The 14,452-nt window shown below is 41.9% G+C and overlaps 1 protein-coding gene across 2 annotated transcripts in view; it reads left to right on the top strand.

The window, feature by feature from the left end:
- PPFIA3 (PPFI scaffold protein A3) overlaps window positions 1–14,452 on the top strand; it is a 460,187-nt gene that overhangs the window by 341,871 nt on the left and 103,864 nt on the right. For both annotated transcript variants that reach the window (XM_089671605.1, XM_089671604.1), the window contains exon 15: window positions 3,284–3,483. In XM_089671605.1, coding sequence (XP_089527731.1) covers window positions 3,284–3,483 — 200 coding nt within the window. The remainder of the gene's footprint in view (window positions 1–3,283; window positions 3,484–14,452) is intronic.

The following is a 14,452-nucleotide window of genomic DNA, read 5'->3' as shown; positions in this document are numbered from 1 at the left end:
AATCTTGGGTGCTGAGACACATCTTGATCATGATGAACACATCATGATGAACACATCATGATCTGAAGGGGAAAGTCCCTAAAACATGATTGTTTTCTCTCCTTTGGTTTGACATGGTTTGAGCGCTCCCCTAGGCTTCTAGTTTACCCTCAACAGCCCTTGTTCGGGCGCCAGGTGTATGACATAACAACTGGATCTGGGACATGTGACGTCCGGCAAACGCGCCATCTTAGTGATCCCAGTGGCTGCCATCCACACATCATTCCCACTGTCCTGCGGCTTCTGGGCTGAGCAACCTACTGTTGGGTCCAGGATCATGTGTCATCCTTCAGCTTCTGGGAATATGTGTTTCTCCTTTCCGCTGGCTTGGTGATGTATCAATCTTGGCACTCCTACATGTCATGCTTTTTAACCCAATATTAAAGTGAATTTTGATTTTAACTGTTCCTGTGCTTGTGACTCTATTGACTTGCACAGGGTTGGGAGCACTCCTTTATTTGTTGTTTTGAAAATATGAAGGTAATCAATTCCACATCCATGGTCAGCAAAGATTTCCCAGCAACATCATGAATAACCAAAAGGCAGACTCACAGCAGACATACAGGAAGAACAAGGATAAGCCACATTGCATAATACTGCTTTAGATTAATAAAATTTATTAAAAGAAAATAACTCACAATGTGCCTGAGAAACCAAGCATGCCGCAATCCAGTGACCCCCTGTCCAACGCATTTCATCACAAGGAGGTTGTCATCGGGGGAATGAAGCACCCTTGTTTATTTTCTGTTGATTTTGATCCAGTATTTGGATATTTACTATGCTTCGTTTCCATTTCATTTAATTTTTTAATACACTAAGGAGTTTAAGTTTTGCAATCATTTAAGTATACCTCTAGGGCGCTGTTCTGGATCGTATGTACATACAGATTTAAGCTGCCTTCCATTGACATGAGCACTTTGCCCTAATATGTGGATGGAAATTTTTGTAAAGCCATGGTCTGCTACTGGCATGAACTAATTTACACCACTGTCTAGCAGCTCCACATGATTGAAATCTGGCTAATCTACACTACAGCTATATATCTACAGTTGCTGGGAACTTTGATTACTAGTTTGGCTTACTTTACAGATACTCTCTTCATGTTATGTATATGGAAATATCCAGTACTGCATAAGGCTGCTTGTTATTGGCATGGACTAACATCAACTTTTTCCTGACTTTTGCTTTTCTATAGTTTGCTAATCTATCTCCAGCTACGTACACTAATGTGTTTGGTGCTGTATCCTTCCAAAATATAAACGTCAGCTTTAAGTCTATTGAGGAATATAAACCTGTACATGAACTTATAGGCTGCCGCTTTTCTGATGGGAGGGATAATTTTCTAATATCCACTAAGCATTAATTATTAGTTTTCTTTATCTACATTCCCCTTGCAAACACAGTGGGTTCTGTATCTACCTCAAGGTGTCCTGCAAATCCAATAATAACCAGCCAAATCTATTAAACAGAATAAATTGTATTTTGATCTAAGAACACCAGGTGTTGTTTTTTTGTACAGTCTTTGCACTGAATAGTCCTGTATTAGTTGTGCACTATGATGTTTGAACATGAGACGTTGTGTATCATCTTATATATTAGGACGGCATTTCTTTGGTTTATTGGAGCTATCTTGTTTTTAAAGTATTTTATGGGTTAGATGTGTTAGAATTAAATTTTAAATGTTTTCAATGTTATGATCATAAAAGTGGTTTATGGAAAGCATGTTAGCTCTTGTTATGGGTTCAGCAAATCTGAGGTTTAAATGGTTTCTACCAAGTGTATGGTGGTAGTGCAGTTCATTTGTTGGAGTGATGTGGTAAGGACTGTAAGGGTTTAACTAAATGACGTTGTTACCTTCCTGAGGTTGGTTCCTTCTTATTGCAGCTGGTCCCTGTTAGGGTGCCTCAGCTTTCTCCAGATGGATTTACCAAATAATTTTTTACGCCTCTGCTTTGAAACATCTGGATCCTTCTTTCCCTTAACTGGTAATTCTATTAAAGCAATATGTGCTCCCTGGGGCTTTCAGGGCCTTCCACCTGTGGCTTCCCAGGTTTGTTATTTGTGACCTGGTTTTACATTAATACCTGTACTAAGTTATACAGGCAAGATCCTGCAGGCATCTTCGTGATCACCTGTTTTTTTCATGGGTTTCAAGAGTTCCCCTTTATTATTTTGTTTGTTGTCCTTGCTTACCCCTCATTTTTTGAGACCGCTTTTGGATGTCCCACAGGTTATGATTCTACAGTGCTGTTTCATTCAGTGAATGATGGAGAAAAAAAAGTTTTTTTGCACTCACTCTAAAATTCTTTTCTCCAGTTTTCATTCAGGTACACCGCTCCTCATGCTTCTTGGGTTCTCATTTTTGTTTGGCCTGATTCACAGTTGCATGTTTGTGTGTTTAGGGAAGGATACTACCTTCATCTATTCTTTTATCTAATTGCTTTGCTTTAACTGAGCTTCATGTAAATGGCAATATACACACAATTTATGATTCTACAGTGTATATAGTCTATAGTGTCTCTTAATAAACATGGGTGAAAAACATTTTACAGTGAGTACAAACTAATCCTATTATATCAATGAAGACTTACTTGAAACAATTTGCTCCCTATATACGTGGTTAGAGTTCTCCTGAAGTCCTACAGTTTCTGCCCTGTCAGTTGCATAGGTGCATGATAAAGTTTTCTTAATTCATCCCTTTTTTTATAGTAGTCATTCTTTCCTTCTCTTTCTCTGTATTTTTGTCCCTTCCCTTCCCTTCCATCCTTCCAACATCCATTTCTTCACTGCTCTCTTTTTTTCTCCTGCTCTCCTATTTCCAACATTTTTTTCTTTTACAAAATTATGAATAGGCTGAACCATCAAATCTACAATTAACAATATACTGATCACCCCTTTTTTGAGCATTTTGGAAACTTTCTTAAAACAGACAGGATTATTTGTATTCTTCCACTAGTACTGGTTATCTTATAAAAATGCTGCTTTACAGCTGACTACACTGGAGATTGGTTCATGTACTGTATAGCTTGCCAAGCTGAATAACAAATGTTTTCCCATTCCAGCGCTCTTATTGTTTAGATGTTTTGCCATACATATTTATAAGGAATTCATTTTTCCCAGTATGAGTATTATCCCCGTTTTCAACATCCAAGATCCGTGGCAATCATGTACTTTCTTACCACAGAATGACTCTTAATTCTTTATCTCAACCCTTTCCATTTAGATTCAAACCCTGGATGAGCAGGACTGGGAGCGGGCTCAGCAGGCCAATGTGCTTGCCAATGTGGCACAAGCATTTGAAGGTGACTTGGATGGCTCTGATGAAGATGACAGAGAGACGATATTCAGCTCAGCTGACCTTCTGTCTCCAAGCGGCCAGACAGATGTGCAGACCCTCGCTATCATGTTACAGGAGCAGTTGGAGGCAATCAACAAAGAAATCAAGTATGTAATGATCACTTGTTTAGTATGCTCAATTTCCTTAAAAATAAAATACAAATTCTTGTTTTTATTTTTTACTTGAGGTGATTGTAGTCATATTAGTGCACTTGCAACAAAAACAATCGAGTACTGTCAGTGATATATATTTTTTTTAATTCAGATTTTCAAGGAAAGCTTTTGAGGTGTACCCCTTTCTTCTAGGGTCCACACAGTAATAATACACAATTAATACACACACTTTTAGCAGAATGTTAAGACAATCTTTGAGAAAAAAAAAATATATACACAAACATTCCCAGCAATTGTAATTTAACTGGAATAGTTTGTAAAATGAGGAAAGTGGGCTAGAAATGGGAATGAGTGGGGAGACAGAGGTAGGAGTGGTCATAATGATTTAGAAATACAGTTATCATTCTTAATTCAAAGTTTTCCTTTCCTAAGTATTGTTTAAACATTTATGTTTTCCACACTGTGATCTGGTTGTAAGAAAAAATGTCCCACAGGTGTGCAATAATCACCTTTGTTATTTTTTTAATGGTGTAGCTGTGTAAATTCAGTCTTTTTTGTAATTTCTGTGCGGTTTTGCTAATGTAAGATCCTTGGTTGCATTTTTGCATTGAACACTACTATTTAACACTACTGGAGGTACAACTATAGGATCCTCTAGTATTAAAGGTCCCTTTTGCTTTTTGACACTTTTTATTGATTTGATTGTTCTGTACAGTTTGCAGCATTTATTGTTGCAAAGCTTGGCTTCTTTATTGGGGTTTCTATAATCAGATTGAAAGTGGTTGTATAGGGTAAAAGGTATTTTACTCTAATGCATTCTCTGCATTAAAGTGAAATAACCTTTCAAAAGCTGTGCCTCCCAACCCCCCCCCCCCCCCCAATAACACTTATATGAGTCTGATCTTAGTCCTGCTCTGTGCTCATCTGGAGCAGCTCTTCTGCCATCAACGGGAGCCATTGGTCTCTGCTGCTCAGTCCAAGCCTGTGAGGAGGGCCCAGGACTGCACTGTGTGTGTCTGTGGATGCACACTGCCTGGCTCAGAATGGAACCTGCACGAGTGTCCCCATAGCAAGTAGCTTGCGATGGGGCACTCAGAAAAGAGGAGGAGCCAAGATCGCCAATGGTGGACCCCAGGAGAAGAGGGTCGGGGCCGCTTTGTGCAAAACAATAGCAAAGAACAGGTAAGTATAACATTTTTTTAAAGCCTTTGCAAGCACTTGGAAGTTTCCTTTAACCTCCCTAGCGGTTTGATTATGTCCATATTTCTGTGCTCAAAGTGGTACATTTTTTTGCATGGAAATATGTATTTTTTTTTATTGTAGGCCTGTAATTTTTAGGAATAACTCACTGAAATCTGTCCGAACAAGAGTCTAGTAAACATCCCGGGTATGTTAAAATTTGAAACACGAAATCATAAATTATAATGTAATAAATAATCATAAATAATAATAATATAATAATACATTTAATTCAATAATATAATCAAACCAAAAACACTGAAATTTGAAATATAGCGCCAAGTTCGCACATCACTGAGCAAAGTCGCAAAATCGTTTTCAGTGTCTGATGACAAATTTTCCCATGAATCATCACTCAATTCTGCAAGTAGTTCTAATTTACTATCGCTGGTCTAAAACCGCTTTTGACCTAAAGGGACACTTTTTGGACGCCATGGACGTTTCTCAGTTTCCAGGCAGAAAGAACAGTAAAAATGTAGGCAGGGCACAGGACAAAGCACTAGGGAAAAAATGTATGTGAAATGGTTTGATACAGTAATGTTTTACTATGTTATTTTAGTGAATTTAGTGAATGTCACTTTTTGTCATTTTCAAATTTGCCGCCGTTCCATCCCCCGTATGTCCTGAGGTCGCAGGGGACGGAACCCAGAAGACAGATGCCGGCATACGCCGGAGGACATTACAGGGGACACAGCAGGAGGGACATCGCGGGAGCGCAGTACAAGGTAAGAGAAGAACAGATCCCGGACCACCGCCGCATGGTAAGCCCGAGTGTAATTCGGGTTACCGCTTGTGGTGCTGAAACTTTACCCCGAGCTACACTCGGAATACCGGCACGTTTCAGTTTTGCCTAAAGAGGGTAAGGACCCATCCTCCTGCGGTAGCTACAGACCGAACTCCATATTGAATATTGATCTTAAGCTCTTCACCAAAATTCTGGCTCTACGCCTCCAACTACATCTGTCATACTTGGTTGATTTGGACCAGGTGAGTTTTATTCCAGCTAGAGAGGCTCGCGACAATACCATAAAGGTGATGAACCTGATACATGTTGCCAACCAGACTGACACTCCCTGTGTATTCCTTGGTACGGATGCAGAGAAAACATTTGATCGGGTGAACTGGCATTTTATTCTTGCGGTGCTTCAGCATATCGGAATGGGGGAAGTTATGATGGGGTGGGTCTCTAGTATTTACTCCCAGCCATCAGTTCAGATTAATGTTAATGGAGTTCTCTCCGACCCCTTCCCTATCAGTAATGGGACTAGACAGAGGTGCCCCCTCTCTTCTCTTCTCTTTGCGCTTACGCTTGAACCCTTTTTATATCGTAAAAATCCGGATATTACAGGTATTTGTATAGAAGACCACCAATACAAAGTGCCTCCGCCAACGAAATGCTCTTTTAGTGACTAATCTGGCAATCTCCATTCCTAATATTTTCCATGAATTTGATCATTATGGTATCTTTGAAGATCAATTTTACTAAATCCGAAGCGATGGGAGAGCAATTCCATCTACTTCACTCTGCCAACTTTAATCCTCCTTCAAATTCAAGTGGACGGAAGCCGCTTTGAGATATCTGGGTACCTATATTCCGGCCAGCCCTACCGCACCTTTGAGCATAACTTTCCTCCACTCTTTGCCATGGTTCATATGCTATAGGACAAATGGCAGCCCAAACTTCATTCCTGGTTTGAGAAGTTTAATATTGTTAAGATCTCTATTCTACACAAACTTCTATATTTATTTCAAGCACTACCTATTTCCTTATCATCCAATTTTCTTAAAAAGGCTAGCACTCTTCTTCTCAATTTTATTTGGGCCAGCAGGAGACCTTGCATGCGTCGCCTTCTTTTGACATGGGCTTGGCAGTTCCCAACCTTTATAAATATTACCAGGAAGTACATATTGGCCAACTCGTAGACTGGTGCCGACATAGGGAGCTTAACCAGTTCCCAACCACGCTATAGCCGAAGGATGGCTACAGCGCGGCTGTATGGTTCTGGGACGACGTCCATGAATGTCATTTCAGAACATGCCCCCTGTAAGCCCCCAGTGGCGCGCACCCGGCTCCGCCGGTGATCGCTGTTTCCTACGGACACAGCTGATCACGTTATATAGTAAACGGCCAATCACGGCGGCCTTTTACAATGTGATCAGCAGATCACTGCGTAAATACAGTTGCCGGTTATAGGCAGCACTTTCATCACGCTGTCATAGCATGAGGAAAGTACTGCAGAGAAAAGGTAATTGTCAGCAAAGGGATCAGCATTGATCATCAGGGAACTGATGATCAGTGCCCAGCAGTGCCACCCACCTGCGCCCATCAGTGCCGCCCACCTGTACCCATCAGTGCCACCCACATGTGCCCTTCAGTGACACCCACCTGTGCCCAGCCGTGCCACCCACCTGTGCCCATCAGTGCCACCCATCTGTTCTGCCCAGCAGTGCCACCCATCAGTGCTTCCCAGCAGTGCCGCCTATCAGTGCAACATCATCAGTGCCAGCTCATCAGTGCTTCCTATCAATGCCGCCTATCAATGCCTTCTATCAGTGCCCATCAGTGCTTCCTATCTGTGCCACCTCATCAGTGCTGCCTATTAGTGCTGCCGATCAGTGCAGCCTCATCAACGCACATCAGTGAAGGAGAAAAAATTACCTGTTTGCAAAATTTTATAAAAGAAACAATGAAAAACTTTTTTTTTCACATTTTTTGATATTTTTTTGTTTATAGCGCACAAAATAAAACACCCTGTGGTGATTAAATACCACCAAAAGAAAAGCTCTATTTGTGTGAAAAAAAATGATAAAAATGTAATATGGATACAATGTTGTATGACCACCAAATTATCATTCAAAGTGCAACAGCGCTGAAAGCTGAAAATTGGCCTGGGCAGGAAGGCGGTAGAAGTGCCCAGTAGACAAGTAGTTAAATTATGGCCGCAACTTGAACAGGCTCAGATCAGTTCCCTGCTTTTGTCACCTGCTTTGGTGCTACAAGGAGCTCCCTACAGCCCTCAAAATGCATCCATTGGTAGGCAGTACAGCACGCGTGTGCTTTCAGGCGTTCTCCATAACTGATCTGTCCTCAATGAATTCTCCTTTGTTCTCCATTCTGGGTAACCCCAGTTTTGAGCTGGGGGAAAGGGATGGGACTTTTCACTTATTTGCCTCTTCTGGGCAGTTTCAGGCATCCCTTTAGGTTAGATTTCTAGAGGACTGTACAATTGTGGGTTGATCATTTTTGGATTCTCAAAGTACCAACATTCTCCGCTTTGCCTGGAAATCTTCAGTTTCTACTAAATTCCAGTTTCTACTAAAATCACTAGGTGGTATCATACTCCAGCTCTTCTGCATACCTTCTATCCAATTACGTTTGATCAATGTCGGCACTGCCAGGAGGGGAGGGGAACACTACTACATATCTTTTGGTCTTGCCCCAATCTGACTGGCTTCTAGGCAGAGATCCGTAAATTGGCTCAAAAATGTACTGATTATGAGGTTCCGGATGATCCGACCTTTTTTCTTTTGGATGCATCTAATATACCTACTAAAGTCTATAAAAAATATTGATCCTCTGCCATCTTCTTAACGCCGCCAAATCTTGTATTCCTCTCATGTGGAAAAGCTTGCGACCTCCGTCCATTCGCCAATGGCTCATGAAAGTGCAGGAACTGAATCAGATGGAAGATCTGTTTCAGACCTCACAACATAAACGGGAGATCTGCTCCAAGTCGTGGGTCTGTGGAATATGTGCATCTATTCTGAGCAAGGTGAGGCCCACTTTGCACAAGAGTAATAAGTGTCACAGATCCAAACCTGCACACACGCCCACAGCGACTAGCTAACCGAGGCGTGTACGTCCGGCTGTGACTTCGGGTAAAGAGAGAGTGAGGGGGACTTACTTTGAGTATATATAAGACCGGCCATGATACGCTTTCACAGCCCGCACTACCTCTGGCCACCACTTCACTCCAATTCAGCTGGCTGACCACACACAGGCAGATACGAATCTTATATACAATCTGGTGCACGCTAAGGGTTGGGGAGCAGTCTAGCAATTGGCACACCCTTCTAGGATTCCTCCAGCAATCCTACAAGCTAGAACCCCAGTGTTAATCACTCTTCCACTGTCCACACACCCCCACACCAGACACACAACAAATGGTAGCTTGCCACCACCCAACAGTTTATCCGCAGACTGGTCTGCTGGGCCACCACACACACACAGATCTCCATCTGGCAGATCTGCTGCTTTACAATCTGCATGCAATCTGCCAACACGCAGTACAATTGCATACAGATAGGCAATGAACTTGACCGAGCATATAAAGACACTGCAATACAACACAATCTCTCTGAAGATATGAGCCCAAGCTTAAGTACCCAGAAGTCCCTTATTAATTTTATGATTTAATATCCCGAAAGTGGACAGTGCATAAAATATGTACAAAGAAAAAACAATTACAGAAAATGCAAAAAGACACACAATTGGCTATTAACTATAAAATAAAAGGGAATAAAAACAGAAATAAAACTTTTACCAAGAGTTATCCTGCGACTGCAGCAAGTCAGAGAAAGTCCGCGATTCCCCAGTCAAATAGAACGGGCTCCGTACGTATCACCCCGTCCATATCTCAGGGTCCTCAATTTATTGAAATATGGACGTAGGCTGTACTTTAGCCCTTGGCCAATCAACCCTGGGGGGTGTTCCTGTACCAGCCCACAGGACGTTCTGGGTACTGAAGTGCCCAAAGTCGATTGGACCAGGAACGGTTTGAATCACCAAGTCAGGGATAGAATTTCTGACACCAGCGCATCAGTCCGATCGTCGCAGTACCTATAGCTGTTCAGCTATCGCAATCAGGCGCCATATAGCTGTTTTCTGCGTTTCTCTGGGATTCTACATAGGCTACAAATACAGTTTTACATGCAGATGTAGCCTACAGTGTGTCCAATCAGAAGGAAGTATTTTCATCTCTCTGCAACTAATATTTTAGCTTTCATGAGAGATTAAAGATTTTCCTTAGATCTGGGTATATAAGTTATAGCTCCCAGACAGATCGGAGCCCTCTCCTGGTCTCCTGCTGCTTCCCGAAGCCGAAATGGCTAAAGCCCTTCTTTTTAGATTTCTAGAAGGTGGCAAACTGTGATTTCATAGGTGACAATGTTTTGTTGGCACCTAGGTTTCACCTCCAGTCTAGAAGCTGCTCTGTCCTTTCAGATGCTAATTGGTGAACATATGTCTCTGACTGAATACTGATCACTTAACTTGTTATCTTTAATAACATGGAACTAAGCTAGATATACAATGGCATATTTCTACTGATCACATCTCAACTATCCGAATCCTACATTTATGTTACAATAAGTATCAGTCCCCAGGTTGTCCTAGTCTTTTCCCCTATTGTTCCCCTTCCTTTTTCACTCATCTCCATCCCCCTCCCCCATATACATATACACACACACACAGTTAGGTCCATAAATATTTGCACAATTTTAGTTTTTTTCAGGTATTTACTAAAACATAATTTATATGTATAAGCTAAAAATTAATTAATTCATCAATAGCTTATATCAATTTGCCAAAGTTGTGAAATAATTAAATATAACTCAAAATTGCGTCTAGAGCTGCTATTTTAAATAAATTGAAAAACAATAAATCAGTAGAAATACCATAAACAGTGCTCTCTAGTGAAATGCGATAATAACCCCAAAAATTATAAAAAATGAAAAAAAAAAACAAAAAAAAAAAAATATATATATATATATATATATATATATATATATATATATATATATAAAAATATTCAAAGCACAAAAAGAACAAAATACCGTATTTGCCGCCGTATAAGACGACTTTTTACCCCTTAAAAATCTTCTCAAAAGTCGGGGGTCGTCTTATACGCCGGTATAACATGACATGACACTTTTTAGGGGGGGCGGCGCGGTGCCGCCGCCGCCCCCCCCTTCCCCTAACGGAAGGGACACTAAGTACAGGGGTGGGCAGGGGCTATTTCTTACCTGGTTCCGGTCCCACGACGATCCGGTCCAGGAAGCGCGGCTGCGCCTTCAGTTCGGCCACTGGATGTTCGCGCGGCTGCTCGGCTCCGCCTCCTCACCAGCGATTGGCCGCCAGAACTGTAGCTCAGGAAAGGCACACAGGCAGCCAATCACCGGCGAGAGGGTGGAGCCGAGCGGCCGCGCGAAAATCGAGTGCAGGACCAGCAGGTAAGTGGTCAGTGTAGAGGTGCTGCTGCAACCACATATGCTGGCTGCAGCAGCACCATACGAGAACAGAGTCAGCAAGTGTCAGTGGGAGGAATAGTGCCCCATCATTGGTGTCACTGATACCAATGATGGGGCACTATTCCTCCCACTGATACCAATGATGGGGCACTATTCCTCCCGCTGATACCTATGATGGGGCACTATTCCTCCCACTGACACCAACGATGGGGCACTATTCCTCCCCCCCACTGACACCAACGATGGGGCACTATTCCACCCCCCACTGACACCAATGATGGGGCACTATTCCACCCCCACTGACTTCAATGATGGGGCACTATTCCTCCCCCCCACTGACACCAACGATGGGGCACTATTCCCCCCCCCCACTGACACCAACGATGGGGCACTATTCCACCCCCCACTGACACCAACGATGGGGCACTATTCCACCCCCACTGACACCAATGATGGGGCACTATTCCACCCCCCACTGACACCAACGATGGGGCACTATTCCACCCCCCACTGACACCAATGATGGGACACCATTCCTCCCACTGACACCAATGTTGGGACACTATTCCTCCTACTGACACCAATGATGGGGCACCATTCCCCCCACTGATACTAATGATGGGACACTATTCCCCCCACTGATACCAATGATGGGGCACTATTCCCCCCACTGATACCAATGATGGGGCACTATTCCTCCCACTGACACCGATGATGGGGCACTATTCCTCCCACTGGTGTGCACTGGAAGAGGGGTAGTCTTATACGGCGAGTATAGCCCAAACACTACATTTTAGCAGGAAAAGTAGGGGGGTCGTCTTATACGCCCAGTCGTCTTATACGCCGGCAAATACGGTAAATAAATAGTATGAAATAATATAAACACTGCCATCAAAAAGTGAAAAAATCTTTCCAAATTAAAATATAATAAAATAAAGTCCAAAATTATTTTCTTCAAAAAGTTTCCACCACAACCGTGATTTCCATTGTGCTCAACACCCCATCAAAGTGCAAACTCACCAGGTGCTGGTGTTTAATCAGCATTAAATCAGATGTCAATAGGTGTGGAAATTCATCAAAACCAGATTGATTCGGATAATACTAATCACTCATCAGATGGTTGATCCATCAAGGTAAGTATAATTCATTTCCATATGTGGGTAAATAAAGAACACTCACCATGGCATAATAACGTTTATAAATTTATTGCCATCAAAATTTCCCCCTTAGAATCAAACTCACATTGCATAAGATTAAAAACAGCATTCATAGTGCGGAAATGGAGGAACTTATTTCTGTAGCAAAAGACCATCCCGAGAGATTCAGGAAGACATGTGCTTGTTGGAGTCTCTTCAAAACCACTACCACCTATCACCTACTACTGCATGAACAGCCTACACCCCCCGACAAAATAATTGGACGCAATGTTATGTCATACGACACCCTCTCCATCTGTGACGCATTTAATGCATATTCAGACAGATTGAGACTCAACATCATAACCTATCTTTTAGGTTTTTGACCCACATATTAGCCCATTAAATGATCTTGCACATATTAACTCATAAGCTATATAGTTATCTTTCTGGCTCGTATAAAACGACGTGATTTATTTTACTTGCAGTTACCCCTTCCAACGTCCCCTCCACTCCATATCCATTCTCCCCCTCCTCCCTACCCTTGTTCTCCCCCCTCTCCCTATTTTTTTCTCCTTATATTCCCCCCTTCTACCTCACCTTTCATCTTTTTTTCTAGCTTTTCATCTCTCTGATTTCTCTTTACCTCACACCTTTTGTACGATTTTGTCAATCATATATCTCCAATAAAATAGTAATCTTTCATACAGGTGTGCTTAGACTCATGTAGATCACACTCTCCTGAAATGGGCACACAAATTATAACGCACATAAGGTTATAAATATCATAGTGTATCTATGCACTTTAGAAAACATCATAACCGAGATCCTTCCTGTATTACATTTTGGGGAATTGACACCATTCCCTGTATGTGGCGTGGGACAAATAGGGTGAGAGAGCTGTCAAAGTGTGAAACGAGGTGGATTTATCTCACTGACAATTTGACCCCCAATGGTTTAAATGTTGAAGTGGACTTAAATTGTTTTATCAGTAATTATTAGTTTATGATTTTATTGTTTATTAAATATATTGAATTGATTTATATACACCCTGTTCCAAATTATTATGCAAATTCTATTTAAGTGTCACAAAGATTAAGAATGTTTTTTAGTTTAACTCATGGATGGCATTGTGTCTCAGGGCCCTTTTGATTACTGAAAACAATCTCGGACACTTGTGATAATTAGATTGGGAGGTGAGCCCAATTTAAGGAAAAACTACTAAAGGAGGGTGTTCCACATTATTAAGCAGAGCACCATTTTCAAGCAATATGGGGAAGAAAAAGGATATCTCTGCTGCCGAAAATAGTGAAATAGTTCAATGCCTTGGACGAGGTATGAAAACATTAGATATTTCATAAAAACTTAAGCGTGATCATCGCACTATTAAGAGATTTGTGGCTGATTCAGAGCACAGATGGGTTCGTGCAGATAAAGGCACATTGAGGAAGATTTCTGCCAGATCCATGCATCGGATCAAGATAGCAGCTGCTAAAATACCATTACATAGCAGCAAACAGATATTTGAAGCTGCTGGTGCCTCTGGAGTCCCACGGACATCAAAGTGTAGAGTCCTCCAGAGTCTTGCAACTGTGTATAAACCTTCTATTCGGCCACCACTAACCAATGCTCACAAGCAGAAACAGCTGTATTGGGCAGAAAAAGACAAAATTTCAAACAGTCCTGTTCACTGATGAGTGTCGTGCAACCCTGGATGGTCCAGATGGATGGAGTAGTGGATGTTTGGTGGACGGCCACCCTGTTCCAACAAGGCTGCGACTTCAGCAAGGCGGTGGTGGAGTCATGTTTTGAGTCGGAATCATGGGAACAGAGCTGGTCGGCCCCTTTAGGGTCCCCGAAGGTATAAAGATGACCTCTGCAAAGTATGTGGAGTTTATGACTGACCACTTTCTTCCCTGGTACAGAAGGAAGAACTTTGCTTTCCGTAATAAAATCATCTTCATGCATGACAATGCACCATCTCATGCTGCAAAGAATACCTCTGCATCAATGGCTGCTATGGGGATAAAAGGAGAGAAAGTCATGGTGTGGCCTCCATCCTCCCCTGACCTCAATCCTATTGAGAACCTTTGGAGCATCCTCAAGCAAAAGATCTATGACTGTGGGAGGCAGTTTACATCCAAACAGCGGCTCTGGGAGGCTATTCTGACATCTTGCAAACAAATTCAAGCAGAAACTGTCCAAAAACTCACAAGTTCAATGGATGCAAGACTTGTGAAGCTGCTATCAAATAAGGGGTCCTATGTTAAAATGTAACGTGACCTGTTAAAATGTTTGAAAAGTTAAAATGTTGTTAAAAGTTTGATTGAAATAGCTTT

This window comes from Staurois parvus, unplaced genomic scaffold, assembly GCF_062004578.1.
Source record: "Staurois parvus isolate SC_StPar_1 unplaced genomic scaffold, SC_StPar_1.0 ptg000108l, whole genome shotgun sequence".
NCBI classification, from domain to species: domain Eukaryota; kingdom Metazoa; phylum Chordata; class Amphibia; order Anura; family Ranidae; genus Staurois; species Staurois parvus.
Note: the sequence above shows the minus strand (reverse complement) of the source record. Positions and strands in the feature narration are given on the sequence as shown.